This window comes from Notolepis coatsorum (genome assembly GCF_963971535.1).
Source record: "Notolepis coatsorum genome assembly, chromosome: 14".
NCBI classification, from domain to species: domain Eukaryota; kingdom Metazoa; phylum Chordata; class Actinopteri; order Aulopiformes; family Paralepididae; genus Notolepis; species Notolepis coatsorum.
Genome location: NC_140178.1, coordinates 53,447,308 through 53,471,243, shown reverse-complemented (window position 1 = coordinate 53,471,243; position 23,936 = coordinate 53,447,308). Strand labels below are relative to the sequence as shown.

Genomic DNA, 23,936 nt, shown 5'->3' with positions numbered 1-23,936 from the left:
TTAAACCACAGGCAGCCCCCATGCATTACACCACAAGCAGCCCCCATGCATTAAACCACAGGCAGCCCCCATGCATTACACCACAAGCAGCCCCCATGCATTAAACCACAGGCAGCCCCCATGCATTACACCACAAGCAGCCTCCATGCATTACACCACAAGCAGCCCCCATGCATTACACCACAAGCAGCCCCCATGCATTAAACCACAAGCAGTCCCCATGCATTACACCACAAGCAGCCCCCATGCATTACACCACAAGCAGCCCGCATGCATTACACCACAAGCAGCCCCCATGCATTACACGCCACAAGCAGCCCCCATGCATTACACCACAAGCAGCCCCCATGCATTAAACCACAAGCAGCCCCCATGCATTACACGCCACAGGCAGCCCCCATGCATTACACGCCACAAGCAGCCCCCATGCATTACACGCCACAAGCAGCCCCCATGCATTAAACCACAGGCAGCCCCCATGCATTACACCACAAGCAGCCTCCATGCATTACACCACAAGCAGCCCCCATGCATTACACCACAAGCAGCCCCCATGCATTAAACCACAAGCAGTCCCCATGCATTACACCACAAGCAGCCCCCATGCATTACACCACAAGCAGCCCGCATGCATTACACCACAAGCAGCCCCCATGCATTACACCACAAGCAGCCCCCATGCATTAAACCACAAGCAGCCCCCATGCATTACACGCCACAGGCAGCCCCCATGCATTACACGCCACAAGCAGCCCCCATGCATTACACGCCACAAGCAGCCCCCATGCATTACACGCCACAAGCAGCCCCCATGCATTAAACCACAGGCAGCCCCCATGCATTAAACCACAGGCAGCCCCCATGCATTAAACCACAAGCAGTCCCCATGCATTACACCACAGGCAGCCCCCATGCATTACACCACAGGCAGCCCCCATGCATTACACCACAGGCAGCCCCCATGCATTAGACCACAGGCAGCCCCCATGCATTAGACCACAGGCAGCCCCCATGCATTAAACCACAGGCAGCCCCCATGCATTAAACCACAGGCAGTCCCCTAACAATTAGCAGGTGCAGGTCCAGACTGCTATGGTTACTTTCCATCCTTTACAGGCGGATGTTGTTACTTAGGATACAAAAACGGGTTCTATGCCTCACAGGCTTCTTGATTTGTGAGGCACTACACCAGGTGATTGATTTGTGAGGCACTATACCAGGTGATTGTTATGTAACCTTTTATGAGCAGTAGGCAGCCACAGTGCAGTGCTCTGGGCTTAATCATGCTTATAGTTACCATTTTAAACAAGGTATCAGTAATGTGTAATGGAATACATTTTAAAAGTAGCTGTCCCAGGCCTGCATGTATTTGAAGTAAACATGCTAAACTGGCTGTGTTTCCGGGTGCCCAGATTTGAGAGACAGGGCTCTGAATCGCTCCCCAAGACTATAAATATAAAGAAGCTGAATGAATGGATAAATGTGGCATGAACTTGCGCTCGGGAGCATCTAATAAAACATCTGATAATGTTAGCGATTTTGCTGGTTTCTGGCTGTATATGTAATGCTATGCTACGCTAAGTACTAGGTAGTGAGTGGAGGGTAGCATTGCATATACAGCCAGGGATCGGCAAGTAGTGATATTTTACAAGTGAAAGCGGGATAATGGACTTCCGGTTTGCAACGTTTTGGTGTACAGCCACGTGAAAGAGCTCCCGGTCATTGAATATCAAAAAAGGAAGTAAAACAATTCAAAGCGAAATAAAAAGTGACAATCCAAGGATATAAGAGAGGAGGAAGGAGGAACACGAGAAAAGGCGAGAGAAAAACGACCCCAGAAGAAGTACAAAGAAGGACACAGGAGATGATTCAGGCTGCCATGACACAGTGGGAAGCTAGCATGCAGGCTAGCGTGGCGCAGTGGGCAGCTAGCATATGGGTCGGGGAATACAAGCTAACGTGGCATTGGACCGCAGCGAGGCCTGGCCGGAGAAGGAGCTGCAAGCTAACATGGAAGTTATCACGTGAAAATTAAGCAGCAAGGGATACAAGCTAACGAGACGTGGGGCCGCAGCAAGGCCTGGTGGGCGAGGGAGCTACAAGCTAACATGGCCAACACGCGGACTGTACTCGATGCAAGGTGGGGTATTCGGAGGAGCATGGAGGCTGGTTCGGGAGAGGCGAAACAGACGGCCCCCGGGGGAGGGACAGGGAGACGCTGGATACAAACGGACCAACCGGGACTCGGGCACCAAGGTCGGCCGGACCATCCGCACACGAGATGCAGGCGCGGAGGTCGCCCGGGCCGGCCAAGATGCGAACACGGAGGCCACACACACCAACCGGGACCCGAGCACCGAGATCAACCGGACTAGCCAGAACTCGAAAAAACGAAGTCTCACACACCAAGCAGGACTCGAGCACTGAGGTCATACACACCGACCAAGATTCAATACCACATATGCATATAATTAGATAGTGAATGGGGGCAATGATTCAAGACATACTGCAGACAACACACAGACCACTGGGAATACAGACAAGGTGAACACATTAGTTGGGGAAATGGAGACATATAATACAAATAATACGTACTAGACTAAACTATAGACACTAACACACAGGACACACAGCTAAGAGGACGGGGAACATGGGGAATCACATTCGGAGACCTGATCGGGAGCTCTGGAAATGTACTATCATATGAAAGATAAAAATTCAAATAAAATGTTGGACAATAATAGGGACATTGGAGAACCCCCACAGGGGACATCTCCGTCGTTATAGGAGGGGCCCTCTCCAGGAGAGCCTTACCCCTCCAACCCGCCAACAGGGGTCAAACAGGGTTAAAAGGAATTACCTGGGAAGTGCCAATTGTCTTTAGTCTTCTTTTATATTATTTCTTCAGAGTTATGTTAGAATAGCAGTTGCTTTAAATGTGCACATGGACAAATATGAAGGACAAGAATTCAAAATGTTGGACATGAAGAGAGGCTTGGAGAGCCTCCTTCGGGGGGTATCTTCGTCTCTGGGGGGGGGCTTCTCCAGTGGGAGGGCTGATCCCCCTCCAAACCGCCAACCGGGGAAAGAGTGCGAACCATATAATCATTTATATCCATGTCATTTTTTCTTATTGTGGTGTTAGTTTTAATTTCATAAATGTATGCTGTGATGTCGGTGACATGGGAGGTACAGTGGGGTCGGGGGGAGGGGCCATCGTTCCGGCGGTTCGACCCGGGGGGGGGGGGGGGGGGGCCTTGCGTGTTGTGGGATTGGTGTGGGGGGGGGCGGGGTTTCCTGGGGTCCTCAGCCCTCGTGGCCGGGCGGTCTGGTCTCCGGGCCGCGGGGGCACCGGGCTTGGGGTCGCGGGGGGTCGGGGGGCCATTGAGGCGTGGTGCTTAGGCCTTCTGTGGACCTGGGCTTGGGGCTCTCGTGGACCGGGGGCCTGGCGGTCGGGCGGGGGCGGGTGGGGGCTCTGGGTGCTCGGCTCCGTGCATGGTGGACCAGGATATAGGGGTGTTCTATCTCTCGGGGAGGAAGGTGGGAGGGAGGGGTTTCTCTCCTCTTACGGGGGTCTGGGCGGCTGATCGAGGCCATGTTCGGGGGACCCATGTCTGTATGTTGTTGTGTTGTGGATGTCACTGTGGATGTTGTGTTGTATGTCTATAGATGTTAAATAAAAATTTAAGTTAAAAAAAAGAAAAAAGAAAAAAAAACGGATAATGACGGGAGAGGTGATGATTTTGGGAAATGCAAAGAAAGGCTTCACTAGAAGCACCACCTGCACATGTCCTACTAAACAGACCATCCATGACAGTGGGAACAACGGACAGAAACATAATAGTAGTAAATGGTTTTATAGGATTCACTCACAATCTAGTATAAAGTGTTGTATCTTTTCAACTAGATATATTTTTTAATATATGATTTATGCAATATGTATTAAGTTTAACTCTCTCTCTGTCTCTTTCTCTCTCCCTTTGTCTGTCTGGCCCTCAGGTTTTCTGGATGTGGAGAGGACTAAGGAGTTATATAGAGATTTGATGTGTGTGTTTGATAAGCTCATCCTACCGACACACGCCTCCTGTCACACCCAGTACACCCTCTTCTACCTCTGCAGCTTCAGACTGGTTTGTGTTCCCAACTCTGTGCGTGCAGTGTATTTATACATAATTAGCTAAATATCAGTTTAAACATTTTAAAATTTCAGTTTTGAATGTATAAAATGTATGTCTGCTGCCTGGTCAGTCCGTCTGTAGCTGTTTCTAGTGGTTCCACAGACCTGATCTTTCTCTCTGTATGTTTTGTGTTTGCCTAAGGTTTGGGATCAATTCTCTTCAAGTTCAATCCATTCAGGATACATTTCTTAAAATCCAGTTTATTGAATTGCGATTACATTTTGAATGGAGTGACATTTGCGTGAATTCACCTCAACCTTTGTGTAGAATCACTCCAGCTCATTGTTATTGTGATGTATGTTATATACAAAGGAATTATTTGGGCAGGTGATGAACACGGAGAAAGAACTCTTTCCAAATACCAGGGTTCGAAATTAACGGGGGCTTGGGGCAAAATGCCCTCGAAAATTGACCAAATGCCCTCGAAAATCAGTTAAGGGGGGCAAGAAAAGCCCCCGACAGTTTACTAATTATATATATAATTATATGCTCTACAGTGCGAGCATTTCCCTCGTACTTGCCCCTAATAATATGTGTGTGTGCGAACCGGAAAAATCATTTACTTGCAGTGTGCGAGACAGACGAGTGAAGATTACAAAACAGCTCCACTGTTAATAGTTCAGATTGAAACTGGACTGAAATTCAGTTTTTGGGTGGAATGTTTGTTCCAAGGAGGGAGGGAGGCGGGGCCCGCTGCGTGTTACAGGCACTTGAGAGGATGCGAACACAGACAGAGCGCTCTGCTTTCATCAAGCATTACACTGCTATCTTAACGTTAGCAAGCTAAGCATCTGCATAGCGCGACCTGTGTAACATTAAGTAACTTGTGTTCGGCGGGGAAAGACCGTTCCATTTGTAACACAACTCCAAAGAATAACATCCAAATCCGATCCCAATGCGCATTTCCTTCATTCCACAGCGCTGAGCGCGCAACGTATTTCATTGATCGATCTGGCCAGAGCCTATACTCACAAACGTTGCGTGTGTGGGGTTTTTCATGTATCAATTTGAAACAAGCCTCTTGACTGTTGGAATTAGGGATGTTAAAAATAAAATAGCTAATAATATTATTCAATATTAGACATTCATTGATCCAGAGGCAACCGGTTATTCGTCTGCTATTTGTAGATATATCAAGACAACAACACAACTTGCCCTCAGGGACAATAATATTTAATCTATTTAGATAGAGTATGTATGTATTATTTACAGATAATTGAAGGTACCTCAAAACATGAAACCAAGCCATGATGTCACACATCGTGTGTGTGTGTGTGTGTGTGTGTGTGTGTGTGTGTGTGTGTGTGTGTGTGTGTGTGTGTGTGTGTGTGTGTGTGTGTGTGTGTGTGTGTGTGTGTGTGTGTGTGTGTGTGTGTGTGTGTGTGTGTGTGTGTGTGTGTGTGTGTGTGTGTGTGTGTGTGTGTGTGTGTGTGTGTGTGTGTGTGTGTGTGTGTTACAAATTTCTGTGTGCTCCTAAATTTGTATTTAGATTTTATTTATTAACATTTTATTTAGGAGCACATGTGCTCCTTGGGAAAAAGGTTAGCGTAGAGCCCTATATATGGAGACATTAACATTACGTTATCAAACATAGGGACGAAGACTGTAAAAAAAAGTGTCAACAATGTTTTATAATCTTTATGTTAATTTTCATTATAAAAATGTTGTGCCCCCGAAATACAAAAAAAGCCCCCGAAAATCAATTAAGGGGGGCAAAAAAAGCCATTGAAAAAAAATGTTAATTTCTAATCCTGCCAAATACCATACTGGTCCAACAGTATAAAGTCATCCATCCTCCTCTCTCCCCCAGGCTCTAGCGGAAGCCTTTCTGGACCACCTGTGGAAGTTGATCCAGAGCCCCTCCCACCCGGCCGTCCTGCGGCAGGCTGCTGCTGGCTACATGGGCAGCTTCCTGGCCCGGGCCAACTTCCTGCCTGTGGCGTGAGTCACTTCAGTCTTCATCTCTCTGCTCTCATTAAAGTTGGTCTCAGTTGGCTACATTGACTAATTCTATGTTGGTTAGAAATGTACCAGAACTGATACACAATACCGGCTCATTACTTTTCGGAACAGTGTAGACTTGGACTATTCGTTTGGGGTCATTGTGCAAAATAAATAGATTGATTGTAATATTTCTTTCACCATTAGTGATGTTTGCCATACTTTTTGTGTCTAAAAGTCAGATGTTGTTCACCAACTTATTCATTCCGGCCAGCTTAAATCTTTCGAACAACTCAGAGTGGAGTTTAGCCTTCCTAGTACTGACTTTTTCAGATGTCTCCAATTAAGACATTTTTTAGAAAACCAGGAAGATTGGGACAAAATTCGACACCCTTTTGCTATAGAACGCTTTATAGCTAATATCCAAATGGATGCTTCAATACAAAAAATTCTTTCTAAATTATATCAAAACCTAATATCAATGAACCCCAACGACTCGCTATACATTAAGTTGAAGTGGGAGGCTGAGCTCCAACAGGAGATCTCAGAAGAGGAGTGGTTCGAGGTTTGTACTGAAGCACATAAGGTGACTAATTCTAATTCCTCGAGAGAATATAAATGGAAGGTCATTAGTAGGTTTTTCAAGACCCCCTTATTGACTGCTAAAGCAGGTACGACTCCCACAAGCGAATGCTGGAGGGGATGTGGTGAACAAATAGGTAACCATACACACATTTTCTGGACATGCCCAAAACTATGTCACTTCTGGGATGATATATTCAGGGATGTAAAAAAATTATTCGACATGGACATTCCACAAAATTTCAAAACTGCCATCCTCGGAGTCATACCAGAGGGCATTGAGGAAAGGAAAAGTGTGTATCTTCTCCAAATACTGTTAACTGCTGCCAAGAAAATGATCACAATCAATTGGTTAAAACCCAGTCCCCCAACACATAACCAATGGCTAAACAAAGTTAAAGAAATTCAGGACATGGAGAGGATGACTCATCTGATCAGGTTGCAAGGTGAACAGTTCGATAGAAAGTGGGCTTGTATAGAGCGAATAGGGCTATAAAGGCAATGTATTACCGTAATTCCTCTAATAGTAACCCCGGCTTGTATTTGTTTCAACTGTAGCGGGTACCAGGCTTGTATTAGGAGGAGGCCTGTATAAGAGGGAGGCCTATATTTCAAATTTTCAAACTGATCATAATGAATAAATCAACATTTTGTGTCAGTTTGAACCCAGTAAAATGTACTGGGTTCATTTATTGAAACCAAGTACTGTATGAAATAGTAAACAGTGCAATTACAGGTGGTCGCTGGTCATTTCAACGTTTTCAAAGTGAAATCAAGTAACTAGCTCAGTATGCAGCTCAGTATATTAGTAACCCGGCTTGTATTAGGAGGCCGGCTTATAATTGCTTAGCTCAAGAGCGCACCCGGCCATTAATAGAGACCCGGCTTGTATTTGAGACCCGGTTACTATTAGAGGAATTACGGTACTTATTTTCATCTTATTATTTTCATCTCACTCCCCATTTAATTGTCATTTTATTTTTAAAATGGTTTGAACCACACATGTAGTACCGTATATTCTGTTCTTTATTTTTATTTTATTTTTTATATATATATATATATTTTAATATTATTATTTAAAAAAAATTATTTTTATTATTTCTGTTAATGTATTTATTTTTGCGCCCCTTCCCCAAGCATAGCTGTCTCTTGATGACACGGTACAGACAGGATGTTGGTTGAGAACTACTTGTAAGGTATATATGCATATCTGTACTGTCTTGATTTTGTGCTGAATAGAAGGGATATGTGAACGGGAAGAAGGACGCAATCCAAAACTGCATGCATTTACATGCTTTTGAGAAACGTCAGTGATGGAGGATGAAGGGTTGGATTTGTAATGCAGTGATGGTGATACAACCAAAGCTCGGGTATAAGAGAATGTTTGCTACTGCTGTACTACACCCAGAGAAGAGAGGTTGACACGTAGTATATTCTGGACTTTCTGGGTTACCTGTTTATTTATTTTGTTTTGTTGTTGGTTTTTGTGTGTGTCCCCCACGCTCCTTCCCCTTCCCCAAGCATAGCTGTCTCTTAATGATACGGTACAGACATGATGTTGATTGAGAACGTGATGTAAAGTATATCTACATATCTGTACTGTTTTGATTTTGATTTTGTGCTGAATAAAAAAATATATGAACAAAAAAAAATAAAAGTCAGATGTATTGTATTTAATATGTGACATGCAAGTTTGACAGGGTTGTTGGCATGTTGGACATGGCTGTTGGTATGTTTACATGGTTGTTGGCATGTTGGACATGGCTGTTGGTATGTTTACATGGCTGTTGGTATGTTTGACATGGCTGATGATTCTGGTATGGTGTCAGCAATATATTATCTCCTACACAGTATGTTGATGGTGTCTTTTCACCTGTATGTTCAGAGCAGTGAGATACTCAACAGCAATGCAAACAACCATTATAATGTATTTAAACTCTTAATATTTACCACTTCTCTCTCTCCCTCTCTCTTGCCCTTGCTCTCTCACCCCACCCTCTCAGTACGGTGCGGGCGTGCCTGGACCTGCTGGTGCCGTGGCTCCACCGCTACATTGACAGCCAGGACTGTGGCGGGCGGCGGGCCTACTGTGACATCAGCCTCCACGGGCCCTTCTACACTGCCTGCCAGGCTGTCTTCTACACACTCATCTTCAGACACAAGGCCATGCTGGAGGGAAACCTGAAGAAAGGTACATACATAAAGGAGAGGCAGAATACTGATAGCACAGGTTTCAATATGTCATAAAGGAGAGGCACAATACTGACGGCATGGGTTCCAATATGTCATAAAGGAGAGGCACAATACTGACGGCACGGGTTCCAATATGTCATAAAGGAGAGGCACAATACTGACGGCACAGGTTCCAATATGTCATAAAGGAGAGGCACAATACTGACTGCACAGGTTCCAATATGTCATAAAGGAGAGGCACAATACTGACGGCACAGGTTCCAATATGTCATAAAGGAGAGGCACAATACTGACGGCACAGGTTCCAATATGTCATTAAGGAGAGGCACAATACTGACTGCACAGGTTCCAATATGTCATAAAGGAGAGGCACAATACTGACGGCACGGGTTCCAATATGTCATAAAGGAGAGGCACAATACTTGGTTGATATGTCAAGATGGCCGACGGCATGATGAAGTGCTGAGCTGCACTCTGCCCTATACCTCCCTAATATGCCTTTACAATTAGTTTGATCATTGTTTGACACTTATTTTTTTCAAACTGGATTCGCCTGCGGAGGAAACGGTGGGAAGTTTGGAAGCATTCATAGATCAATTATTGCATAAAGACAAGATGCCGGCCAGGCGGACAAACGCCTTTGGTTCCAGATGGGCTCCAGCGACAAGGAAGACTCGCCTGACATCCGTGAGTCTTTATCATCTATATATCAACAACTCAAGAAGCTTGACTTGCTTGAACAATTAACAACCGATGTTAATGAATTAAAAGCCTCCGTGGAGTTCAACAACTCTTTAATTGAAGTGTTAAAGGCTGACAACGCCTCACTCAGGATCGAGGTTAACAGCCTCAAGCGTCCAACAGGTGAACTTCGGAAGGATACTAATATCATGGCAAAGGATATTCTCGATCTACAATGCAGGAGCATGAGGGACAAACTTCGGAAGGATACTAATATCATGGCAAAGGATATTCTCGATCTACAATGCAGGAGCATGAGGGACAAACTTCGGAAGGATACTAATATCATGGCAAAGGATATTCTCGATCTACAATGCAGGAGCATGAGGGACAATATCATAATACACGGACTTTCAGAAGTCCCAAATGAAACTTAACAGAAATCAGAGGGTCTTCTCTTTTGATATTTTTATTGGTTTTTTAAAAGATTTTTCACATACAGTTACTTACATTACAAAACACACATTGGGACAGAAGGGGGGGGGGGGGGGTTCCTCCAGTTCATCTATGCCGTCATGCCAGCAAAAACAGATCAAAATGAAAAACAAGCAAAAAAAGGAAATCTAACCCAGACAGGCACTGCACAGTACTGCACTTGCCTCGAGCCCATTCACATGTAGTCATACATGTATATACATATATTATTTTTTTCTATCCAAAGTCTGTCCATACATTGGGGCATTGGGCCTTTAGAAGGATCTGAGAAATTGTAGCAGGAAAGTAGTCCAATAGTGGGGCCCACACATCCTGAAAGGAGGCGTCGTTGCCTCTATGCATTGCACAGAGTCTTTCATGGGGTAGCACACCGAAGATCTCTCTGTACCACATCTGTATGGATGGAGGCCTATCCTTAATCCAGTTTATCAAAATGCATTTCCGGGCTGAAAGCAGAAGTTTATCAAATAGTTTGAATTGTAAGGGTGTCAAATTATTTTCCTTTGATGGGAGTCCCAGTAAAAAAGCTCCTGGATCCTTCTTTATTTTCACCTTGAAAATGTCGCTCAGCTCACGTGCCACTTGGCCCCAGAACCTGGATATACACTTACATTCCCAAAAGTAGTGATAGTAGGTGCCCAGATCTGTTTGACATTTCGAACATAATGGAGATATTGAACGGTCCATTTTGTTTAGTAACACAGGTGTGATGTGTAATCTGTGAAGAATTTTATATTGTGTTTCTCTTAGTCTGTTACAAGTATAAACCTTTTTAACTGAGTCAATGGCCTCCTGCCAGTCGTCTTCAATATATTCACTGTTAAAATCTCTTTCCCATTTGCGGAGGGATGGTAACTCCTGTGAGTCCAGTGAGTACAGCAGTGAGTAAAACGCAGAGATGAAATGTGATACCTTACTACAGTTGGATAAGAAGTTCTCTGTTTTGCTGTAAAGGGAGCCCATTGGCGTTGGCAGCTGTAGTGAGTTAATAAAATGTCGTATTTGCAAGAAACCAAAAAAAAAATTCTCTTGGGAGGTTAAATTGTGTTTGCAGTTGCTGAAACGACATCAACACACCATCCCTAAACAGATCCCCCAATACACGAAGCCCTAGTGCAGGGCTATTCAACTAAATTGTTCAGGGGGCCACATTGTCAGAAACCCAAGGGGCCAGGGGCCGGACTGCCACGGCGCCTCCCCGTGCTATGAATATATGTACACTTGACACAACACGCAACCACATTTTCACAACTTTTATTTAAAGGGGAACTATTTTACTATTTCTTTCACTATTTGGGCACTTTTACACAATTCCTGTGGGTTTATGGAACACCTCTGTAATATGTTTTTTTTTAATCCATTGTTTTGTATTTCTAATCAAGTACTCAAAAACACGTTTTGAGCCTGGGCTCCAACCACTGTGGGAACTGTGTGGAAACTCAGCTGATTATCATGCAGCAGTGTCTCTCTGACATCACAAATCAGCACATTTTCAGATGACTCAGTTCAGTGAGGGTGAATATTGTGAGAGGAGAATTGGAAGAATGCGCCAATATGAGAATTAGAGACATAGATCAAATTAATATAAGTCCACATAGCTAGGAAACAATGCTAAACACTGAAAAATGCCATTTATAAGATCCCCTTTAACTACATTGCAAAAGTAGTATACTTTTCATAAAAAGTGCTTCATTTATGTGCAACAACTGCAACATCTCCTCTTCAACATTTCAATATAAAAATAAAATAAAAAACAAACAAGTGCATGATGTGCATATGAACATTCTAACATCAACACTTGAACAAAAAAACACATTTATAGTGCAGCTGAGCTTATGAAAAAGTGCTTCATGTCTGTGCAACAACAGCAAATCACAGCATCTTATTAGCACTTATTGTCGACTTAACTCTCAAACATCAGGGGGGTGGGGGGCAGACAGGCCTAGCCTACATACACACATCTAATGAGAGCCATTGCACTTTGACTGGGCAATGGCAGAGAAAGAGGGTTCATAGGAAGTGAGGGCTACCCGCAAACAGTGATGCAAATGCTCATTTGTCAAGGAGGCATGGTTGCTTGTTTTAATGGCATTCATGTGAGAGAAACTGGATTCACAGGTGTATGTTGAGCCAAACATTGTTAGCACAGATATTGCCAGCGTTTTTATTTTGGGGAATGTCTTGACATGAATACACTTTATCCAAAATGTTGTGGTGGATTCATTCTCAAGTGCCTGCTTCAGAGCAGATGATGCTTGCATGTCAATTATTTCAAGTTGCAGGAGACCTTCATCAATGTGAAGTGATGCAAGGAACTCTTGTCCTTTTGTGGAAATAGCAGCTACATTGGCAAATGGGTTGCTCACAAAATGCATCAATTATCTGGACATGTCAAATTCATCAAATCAACTTGCAAAGTTTTCCCTCAATTTATCAATGAAATCTGTCATTAATTGAGTGACTTTTGGCTCAATTGTGCGTGTTAACGTTGACATGAAAAAAAAAAAAGTAAAAAAATATATATAATAAAAAATATTTAATTTTTATTTTTTTTTTTTATTATCATGTAATCTTTGGCGGGCCGGTCAGAATCATTCCGCGGGCCGGATCTGGCCCGCGGGCCGCCAGTTGAATAGCCCTGCCCTAGTGAGTGCCAGGTCTTAAAGATGGCCGAACTGCGCCCAGGTCCAAATTCATGGTTGCTAGAGATTGGTATTAGCAATGATCTTAGGTCTCCTCTCCCTGTGTAGATGGTAATCTGTCGCCACACTCTGATAGAGTTATAGATAATTGGATTGCCTCGTATCTCCCTATGAATCTTATTTTTATTACCGGTTACCAGTGCCCATAGTGAGTTTGGTGAGCAGCCCCACGAGTCCACACAGTTCTTATTGTGTAGATAGGCTTGTAACCATTCCCAGATGTAACAAGCGTGACAGGCCCAGTTATAGAAGAGTATATTTGGCATGGCAAGGCCCGCTTTACTGGTTGGTAGCTCCAAGATTTTAAATCTTTGCCTGGGTCTCTTTCCATGCCAAATGAACTTAGAAAAAGCCTTCTCCAGATCTTTAATATCTTTTTTGGATACCCATATGGGAAGCATTTGTAAGGGGTATAGAAGGCGGGGTAGAATGTTCATTTTTATTAGACTCGCCCGTCCCATGACCGATAGTGGGAGGTCATGCCACCATTCCAGATCTCTCTTAACCGCTGTGGTGACTGGGGCCAGGTTCAGACGTGCCATATCTTTTAAGTTGGGAGATACTTTAATGCCAAGATATGTGAATCCTGACGTAGTCCATTTAAAAGGAAAATTATCTGGGATGTCCGATTGGGTCAGGGTTCCTAGTGGCATTGCCTCAGATTTACTTTGGTTAATTTTGTAGCCTGAGATAGCGCCGAAGTCTTTAACAATTGACAGGACAGTAGGCACTGACCTCTTCGGGGAGGACAGAAACAGTATAATGTCATCTGCATATAGAGCTATTTTGTGGGGGGTGCCCCCTGTCGTGAGTGAGACCCCCTCAATTTCATGATGACACCGGATAGCCTCTGCTAGCGGTTCGAGTGCTACGGCAAACAGTAATGGGCTTAGGGGTCCCCTTGCCTTGTGCCTCTTGCCAAGGGGAAAGGCTCAGAGCAGGTACCATTGGTAAGGACACAGGCCACGGGAGAGTGGTAGATGGTTTGAATCCACTTAAGGAAATCCCCTCCAAGTCCATATCGCTCCATGATGTCGAACAGGTACCGCCATTCTACTCTATCAAATGCTTTCTGCGCGTCTAGTGACACTGCTAGCGCTTTGTGTTTCAGCTGATTAGAGTACTGTATAACATTCAGTAACCGCCTCACGTTTGCAATGGAGTGTCGGCCTTGTACAAAACCTGTCTGGTCTGGGTTTATTATCAGAGGCAGCAGTCCCTCTATCAGAGGGTCTTCTAAAGGAGTTCTTGGTCACCAATTTGAAAATGAAGTCTGAGGAAGCCGAAGCGATTCGCTTCTCCAGAGTGCATCGCCTGGGGAAAGCTATCCGATCGTGGCCAAAGTCACAGACTCCAGGATGAAGTACGCTGTCATGTCCAAGGGTAAGGAGCTAAAAAACACCAAGTACTCCGTCAGTGATCAATTTCCATTTGAGATCATGAGTAGGAGGAGGCTGCTTTACCCGACTCTGACAGAGGCTAGAAAGAACAAGAAGAACGCCTTGTCTTGTCCGTGGCTCTTGCTTGCAACCCCTTGATATTCGCTCGGATGTCCACTTTCCATGTTACCAATTTACTAGGATAGTTTTATATGAATGGTGACGATGATGATGATGAATACTCATCCCTGATAGAGGGTGAGAATTTGAACGAAACCTCCACAAATCTTGATTACGAGAGTCTAGAATTTGAAACGTTTGAGTATACTGACTATAAATCTCAAAATACGGTGAATGAAATTGATCCAGATAATAACATCTTTATAGATATTAAGAAAGACTGCAGATATTATACAGAAACAAAATTGAATGAAATGATTGATGCGAAACACAAAATATCATTAATTAATTTTAATAGTAGGAGCCTGTATGCTAATTATGAGCACATTCAGGATTACTTGATGCAATTTAATTCACCGTTTAGCATAATAGCCATTTCAGAGACTTGGTTAAACCTTGGCAGAGGTACAGATCTTAATATGCCTGGTTATGGCATGTTTTACACAAACAGACAAAACAAAAGCGGAGGGGGTGTGGCATTATATGTTGATAGTAAAATGGATTGTAAAGTGTTGGATAAAATGTCATTGGCAGTAGAAAATGTGTTTGAATGTGTAACAGTTGAAATAAGCTTGGCAAAAAATAATAATATAGTTGTTAGCTGTATATATAGGACACCAGGATCAGATATTACCGTAATGTGTTTAACAACTGGATGGAAAAACTATTTTCTATAAATAATCAAAAAGATGTATTCATATGTGGGGATTTCAATATTGATCTGCTAAATCCCCAAAAACATAGATTGACAGAGGAATTCATTGACACTATGTTCAGCATGAGCCTATATCCTAAAATCACCAGACCCAGCAGAATAAGTTCACATAGTGCCACACTGATAGATAACATTTTTACAAACATAATAGATAACAATACTGTGAGTGGGCTATTACTTGTTGTTGTATTTTATTTTTTTTATTTTTTAAACAAACATATAAACAAACATGACAACACACGATAAGATATACAAGCATTAGTCAGTGCACATCCAATGAAATCACATTTTAGTTAATTGTCTTGTATAGGATATACCCTTAATACCTGTTATCTAAAAACCTACACACATATGCTCCAGCTCGTACCCCCCCCTTCCGGACCCCCCATTGGATAATCCATCCACTTTCCCTCGCTCCTAACCAGACATTACCATTATATGCTAGCTTTTATTTTCTCCACCACTTCTAACCACAATGTCATTTTGGATTCATTGAGACCCAAAATTCTTGCTGTAGATATTTCTTGATAGATCACATCGAGATATGTAATAATCCAGACCTTTCGGCAAATTTTTTCCGGTTGGAACCATCGTGATGCTATCAGCTTTTTAGCCACTGTGATACCTGATAAAACCAATCTCTTTAGCTGTGGATGTACTGCACACTCAAAAACATCATTCAGCAGTAGTACAGAGGGGTGTACAGGTATATTCCAAGTTAAGAGATTTGATAGTTGATGGGTCACCTCTTTCCAGAATATCTTAACTGGTGGGCAGTCCCAGTACATGTGCATAAATGTCCCCTCCCCATTTGTACATAAGGAGCATTTGGAGTCTTGTATAAGACCCATTTTTTTCAGTCTTATAGGAGTCGAGTATGTCCTGTGAATATAGTTAAGATTGATTTGTTGATGGTCCGGGTTCCTTGATGTGAATCGAATATTTGCCCAGGCTTCTTGCCAATCAAAAATCACTTTCCAGGTCTGGTATATCCCTCCTCCAGACGGAGTCTAGGTGGAGGGTTTCATATGAGGACGTTAGTAATTGATGATAAAAATCTGAAACAAAACCTCTTGATGTCTCTCTTTCATAGAAGAATTTGCGGTATCTGTGGTGTACAATTGGTATATTTAATGGAACACCGTGAGCCTTCAAACATGCCAATAACTGTGCGTAAAAGTAATATGTGGACTTGGTGAGATTACATTTTTTGCGTATTTCCTTGAAACTACAAAAACCCTGTTTATTGAAGACGTCTCCTAATGAGTGTATGCCTTGCTTTTCCCATCTAGGGAATCTTATAGGTTGTTTTCCTATCCAGAGTGCATTGTTATTGAATAAGGGAGTATGATTATGCCATTTATGTAGGGTAGAATATTTTTTTTGTGTTTCGCGCCATATCCGGATCGCATGAGTGATTATGGGGCCAAATTTCCGTTCGCATTGCTTAATTGGTAATTTGGTGTATACTATGCCCTTCAGCTTGTGTGGAGCTACTATATTTTCTTCTAAATTTCTCCAGGATACTAATGCTTGGGGATCAAACCATGTTGTTAGTGGTCTTAAAGTGTACGCCTTAAAGTAGTGGTAGAAATCTGGAAATGCCATACCTCCGTCTGCTTTGTTTCTCTGTGTGGTGGATCTTTTTATACGTGGTGGTTTGTTATTCCAAATAAATTTGTATGTGGAGGAGTGTAATTCTTTCCAGTAACCCTTTGGAGGGGGTAACGGTAGCATTGAGCTGAAGAAGTTGATTCTAGGTAGGACGTCCATCTTGATTATTGATATACGTGCCTGTACTGAGTTTTTAAGTTTCGACCACCTGACAAGGTCGTATTTGATTTTGTTTTGGATTTTTATGTAATTGTGCTTCACCGTTTGGGTTATGGTGGGGAATATCTCAACTCCCAAACATCTAAATTGTTTTACCATCTGTATCTCTTTTGGGAGGGTTATATTTCTTTTTGCTGGGGCGTTAAGTGGGAGGAAGGCCGACTTCGGCCAATTTATCCTAAATCCCGATAGATCTCCAAAGTCCTCAATCAGCTTGAGAAGATGAGGCAATGCTGTGTTGGGGTTTTGCATGAACAGTATTACGTCGTCCGCATATAAACAAATTTTGTGTTGTGTGCCCTTGATTATGATTGGTTCTATGGATTGGGATTGTCTTATATATTGTGCTAAAGGCTCTAATGATAGATCGAATAGTCCGGGACTAAGAGGGCAACCCTGTCCGGCTGAGCGTGATACCGGAAAGATTTTGGAGATGATTGTACCTGTTGTAATCATGGCCGATGGGTCTTTGTATAATACTTTAATCATATCAATGAATCCTTTTCCTAACCCCATCCTTTCTAATACTGCCCATAGATACGACCATTCTAACCTGTCAAAAGTGGGCTATTACTTAATGACATTAGTGACCATCTTTTGTTGTGTATGATACTATGTATAGAAATGTCCTGGAGGCTGGATTTGCCTGTTCGAATCCAGCTCACAGCTCCGGGGTTGTCACCAGCTTGGCTGGCCGTCTGCACTGATACAATTGGCTGTATCAGAGGGTGGGAGAAGCTGGCGGGGTGGGTCCGGGTCGTTGTAAACAGCGACTCCTACAGTTCGGTCGGGGCGCCTGCTAAGCGCGGATTGGACGTGAGGGGGATAGTGTGGTCCTCCCACACGCTACGCCCTCTCAATGAGAATCCGCGCTGCCAGGTGAAAAGAAGCGGTGATTGGCTGGACGTGTGTCGGAGGAAGCACGTGGTAGCCTCCACTCTCCCAGATGATCTGACTGTGGGGGGTAAGTGCGCAGCGACCAGGAAGGGACTGGGAATTGGCATACGACTAACATTGGGATGGGAGAAAATCGGAGGAAAATGGAGGGGGAAAAAGACCAAAAAAAAAAAAAAAAAAATGTCCTGGAGGCAAATTTTTTTAACTATAGCCGTGTAAGAAGTGAGGAGTCATTGACTGCTCTGAGAAATAACTTAATTGAACAGGATTGGAATACAGATACAAGATACAAGAGTTTTATTTGTCACGGCACATACAGTGAAATGCGGGGGGTCTCGCCCGCAACGATGTGCATAATACAAGTAATAATAATAAGAGTCCAACCAATAGAGCGACATAGTGCAATAAACAAGTAAACAAAGTAGGCATATCGGTATCTGTACATGAGCCATTTACAGAGCATGGTAGGACATGCTAGGTCCTGCGGCAGTGCAGTACACTGTTAGCTACGGATGAGGCATTGGGTCTTTATGTACACTGCTATACAATATATTATACGATCTCAAGCTGTACTATTCTTAAAGTGATATTTCCTTCTGTAAAGTGTCCATAGTGTGAGCGTGTGCAGCATGAGTGAGTGTGTGCTCATGTTAAAGTGGCTGCTAGTGTATACCAAGCAAATAATATTGATGTCGCCTATGACTCTTTTCTGGAAATATTTAAAGCATCTTATGACAACAAATGTCCAATAAAAAAACAGGACGAGAAGAAATTCCACAAAGAATCCATGGTTAACAAAGGGGCTATTAAATGCTTGCAAAAAGAAAAACCTGTTGTATAGAAGATTTATTAAATACAGAACTAATGAAACAGAGTCTAAAAATAAAAACAAGTTAACAAATATTATGAGAAATTGTAAAAAGGAATACTATGGAATACTATGCCAATCTACTAGAAAGTTAAAAGAAAAACATGATATTAAGGGTATTTGGAAGGTGCTTAATAATCTTATCAGAAAGGAGTCTAATGGTGTGAACTATCCAGATCATTTTATTGTAAATGAAAAGTCCATAAGCAACATGGATGAGGTGGTTGATGGTTTTAATAAATTCTTTGTACATATTGGACCTGAATTGGCAGAGAAAATTATATTCACAACTGGGTCACTGGATAAACTGATAGACTTCAACTCAAGCTCAATGTTTCTTTATCCGGTAGATGAAAATGAAGTAATGGACACTGTATTGAACTGTAAGAATAAAAAATCTAAAGATTATAATGATATTGATATGGAGACTATTAAGAAAATTGTTGGGGGAATTATAAAACCACTAACTCACATTTGCAACTTATCTTTTCAAACAGAAACATTTCCAAATAAAATGAAAATAGCTAAAGTAATACCATTATTTAAATCGGGGGATAAACATACTTTTACAAATGACCGGCCAGTCTCTCCTACCTCAGTTCTCAAAAATACTAGAAAAGCTTTTTTCAATAAGACTTTTCAGTTTTATTGAAAAAAATAACTTGCTTTCCGACAGCCAGTATGGTTTCCGACATAATAGATCAACTTCATTGGCACTTACAGACCTAATTGAGGAAATCACCACATGTACAGACAACAAGAAATGTGCTGTAGGAATATTTATAGATTTGAAGAAGGCGTTTGATACTATAGATCATGGTATATTATTACAAAAGCTGGATCGATGTGGTATTAGAGGAACTGTTCTAAATTGGCTGGAAAGTTATTTGGAAGACAGGAAACAATTTGTACAAATTGACAAACGTAGGTCAACACTGATGAACATCGTCTGCGGAGTACCGCAAGGGTACATTTTGGGTCCGATACTGTTTTTATTATACATTAATGACATATGTAGAGTATCATCAATCATGAAATTCATTCTTTTTGCAGATGACACTAATATAATTTGTTCAGGGCAAAATTTGCAGGATATTTTGCAGGTGATCACACAGGAGTTGATCAAGTTAAAAAAAATGGTTTGATGAGAATAAATTGTCGTTGAATTTGAGTAAAACTAAATGAATGTTTTTTGGAAAGCATAGTGACATAACAGTGAAAGTTATGATAGACAATGTATGTATTGAAAGAGTTAGGGCTGTCTTAAATACTTCGAAGCTTCGAAGCTTCGTTCGATGGCACAAGCTTCGAACATTAAAAAAAAATCGAAGTTTAAAAAAGAAAAAATTTTTTTTTTTTCAAATTTCTTTTTTCAAATTTTTTTTACTTCGATTTGTGTGTGTTTCAATTTTTTTTTACTTCGATTTGTGTGTGTGTGTGTGTGTGTGTGTGTGAGTGTGTGAGTGAGTGTGTGAGTGTGTGAGTGAGTGAGTGAGTGAGTGAGTGAGTGAGTGAGTGAGTGAGTGAGAGAGAGTGAACTACCCATCCCAGTTAGGACAGCCGAATCCCGTCCAATCTTTCGCCGTCGACTAAAGACTCACTTCTTCAACCATTATCTGAAATGATTAAAAAAAAAAAAAAAAAAAATCTAACCGTGACTAACCTTACTGTCATGCACTTGTCCTAATAAACTAACCTACACTGTAACACGCAACACTTTGATGAACATTGTTACTCAGCTGATAGAGTTGTACCCTTCTTGCTGTCTTGTCGTACAGAACTTGTAAGTCGCTTTGGATAAAAGCGTCAGCTAAATGACTAAATGTAAGTGTGTGTGTGTGCGCGCGCCTTGTAGAATTCCACACATAAGAAAGAAAGATACTGGGATGAATAAACAAAATAGGAAATAAAATGTAGAAATGCATGCAATACATAAATAAATATGAATCTCCATATATGAAATATAACATTTAGATAAGGTGCTACTGAGATGTTTTGGTGAGTTCTTTGTTTTTTTGTGGAAGTTGCCCTTCTTAAAAATGCATGAACATTCACTGATAATTGGTCTGTAGTGGAGTCTACAAGGTCTACATTGCCGGACCATGTAGAATCCGGACCTTGTAGACTGACATAATTCTGTGCATAGTTTAGTCTACACAGGCCATATTTCAAATAATCAAAATCTTACTTCATTCATCTTAAACATTCTTGATTTGGGGGATTGGTAGTTCCCATGAAATCTGAAGTTGTTCAAACGACAACAGCGATCCACCTTGAATTAAATCACACAGCCGAGTGAAACCTTGTTGGATGCGTCACAGTCACGAAAGGGGCTACTTAATTAATTAATCCAACCCACTTTATTTATAGAGCACATTTAAAAACAACAAAGTTTACGAAAGTGCTGTACAAGTCCCACAACATAAGATAAAAAAAAAAAAACGTTAATTTTTTATTTTTTTTTTCTCGAAGCTTCGAATTAAAATCGAAGCTCGGCCCCGAAGCTTCGATTGCCAAAAAAAGCTTCGAAGGTCAGCCCTAGAAAGAGTAAATCAAACCACATTCCTGGGTGTGATCATAGACGACAGGATAAGCTGGAAACCACACATCAGTCAAGTAAAATCCAAGATGGCCAAAAGTGTGGGGATTATGTATCGATCCAAGAATTGTCAACCAAAGGTCACTTCTCATCCTCTACCATGCACTTGTAGTCCCATATTTAAATTATTGTCTGGAAGTATGGGGTAATACTTATCATTCCAATATATCACCTCTTTATATTCTGCAAAAAAAGGCCATTAGGATTGTGTACAATGCGAAGTACAACCAACACTCTACCCCATTGTTTTTACAAGCATCAGCTTTTAAATTATGGGACTTGATCAAACTTAGAACTGCCAAAATCATGTTCAAAGCTTCACATAACTCTCTTCCAACCCCCATCCAATATCGGTTCACAGAGGGTAGGAACTAGGAATTATAATATTAGAGGGAAACAGAAACTTCAGCAACCGGGTGTAAGAACCACTCTAAAATCTATGTGCATATCTGTTTGTGGAGTAAGATTATGGAATGGATTGGACGAGGAGGTTAAATTGAGTAAAAACAATACCAGTTTAAAAGAAAGTTTAAAAAAGGAATATTTGAAAGGTATAAGGAGGAGGGTGAACATGATGTTTGGCATTAAAAGGAGTACGTTATATAAAATATGTATTGACTGGTCAGACTCATGTGTGTCTTGTTGAGATGTCGGGGGAATGTGGGAAGCGGAGCTGTGTTGCATGTTGTGTGTGTAGCGGTTGATGGTCGGGGTGTGGGGAATGGAAGTTCACAGGCTTGGCTTCTTCCATCCCACTTTTCGGACCATGGGTGGTGTCTGTTGTTGCTGTTGTCTATTGTTTTGTGGTGGTTGTTGTGCTGTTTTGTGGTTGTCTTGTATTGTATAGGTTGTATGGTTTGAAATGAACAAATGAAACTGAAACTGATACTTGTTTAGTTTAAGAATAGGGGGCAGGTAACCATAAGAGTTATTCTTCTTCCTGCTCCTTTTGCCCATGGTAGAACTGTATTTATGATTTTGTATGACAACTGTATGATTGTATTGCTTCCATGTGGCAAATAAAAACTTTGAATCTACTGATGACACTGGTTCCAATACGTCATAGCATAGGTGTGCCTGCACATCACACTCTGGGGACCAGTGCAGCTCTGAGATTCCCTGTTGATTTGCCTGGAATCGTGAGAAATCCAGTTACTGTGTGCCGCCACAAGGAGGCTGGACAGGAGTCTTGATGAAGGGAGGCTTTGTACCGGCGAGGGAAGACTTAGACACGGCTTCCCCACAAGGTCTTTGCCAGCGGCAGCAAGCTGTAAGCAAGAGGGTTGCAAGCAAATGGCAAAGGAACCAAGGAAGCACCTCATCTCAAATGACTGCAGTAGATGATAGTCATTTACCATCATTAATAAACTCATGACAACACCTTGTCTCTAACTACTGCAGTAGATGATAGTGAGACGTTTACAATCATTAATAAACACATGACAACACCTCATCTCTAACTACTGCAGTAGATGCTAGTGAGACATTTACCATCATTAATAAACTCATGACAACACCTAGTGGGGGTCGCGGCTCTCTGACACCGTTATTTCGGGGGTTGCGGCCTGAAAACGTTGGGAACCCCTGCAGTAGATGATAGTGAGATGTTTACCATCATTAATAAACTCAGGACAACACCGGTGTTACCGGTGACACCAGACATTTTACAAAATATCTGTTGTCTCTAGAACCTTCTTTCTCTGCTTCACGTGAAGTTACATATTTTGAAAATGAAAGCTACTCTTTACTGCATCTCTGCTGCACACCTACTGTATAAAATAGCTCTAAGAATTGATAGTTTTTTATTTGATGAATTTGGCCACAAATATGCTAAAAATTAACTAAATGGGGTTCATTTCGATAAAGAAAGAAAAAGACATACACCAGCAGTGGGCAAGTAATGTACTCGATGGATGCCTGAACACTAAGTAACACCGGTATCATGTCTACCGCAGCAAGCCTACTAGACGCATCACAACACCCTGTGTCCAGCCGACACAACACACACACACACGCATGCAGAGATTCTCAGACTCACAATTTACATAGTCTGGCCATCTTAAAGTATGTGCGTGTGTGTTTCAGGTCTGGCATACCTACAGAGTCTGAACCTGGAGCGGGTGGTGATGTGTCAGCTCAACCCCTTGAAGGTCTGCCTGCCTGCCGTCACCAACATGTTTGCTGCCATCACCAGGTACATCCGTCCCCCATGCCCCCCACCACTCAGCACCAGGTACATCCGTCCCCCATGCCCCCCACCACTCAGCACTAGGTACATCCGTCCCCCATGCCCCCCACCACTCAGCACTAGGTACATCCGTCCCCCATGCCCCCCACCACTCAGCACTAGGTACATCCGTCCCCCATGCCCCCCACCACTCAGCACCAGGTACATCCGTCCCCCATGCCCCCCACCACTCAGCACCAGGTACATCCGTCCCCCATGCCCCCCACCACTCAGCACCAGGTACATCCGTCCCCCATGCCCCCCACCACTCAGCACCAGGTACATCCGTCCCCCATGCCCCCCACCACAATGTCTCTGTACACCACCACAATGGACATGAAATTAAACAATCAAGATGTGCTTTCTGACAACTTGTCTTTCCTGACAACTTTTGGTCCCTTTAAAAAGGAGGAGGCACATATAGAAATTATTGTAATTCCTACACCGTTCACCTGATTTGTATGTA

General features: G+C 42.4%; 1 protein-coding gene across 1 annotated transcript in view; it reads left to right on the top strand.

The window, feature by feature from the left end:
- rrn3 (RRN3 homolog, RNA polymerase I transcription factor) overlaps positions 1–23,936 on the top strand; it is a 99,752-nt gene that overhangs the window by 59,707 nt on the left and 16,109 nt on the right. The window contains exons 11-14 of the mRNA XM_084328892.1: positions 4,000–4,130; positions 5,989–6,119; positions 8,705–8,892; positions 23,329–23,437. Of these exons, the coding sequence (XP_084185018.1) occupies positions 4,000–4,130; positions 5,989–6,119; positions 8,705–8,892; positions 23,329–23,437 (559 nt within the window). The remainder of the gene's footprint in view (positions 1–3,999; positions 4,131–5,988; positions 6,120–8,704; positions 8,893–23,328; positions 23,438–23,936) is intronic.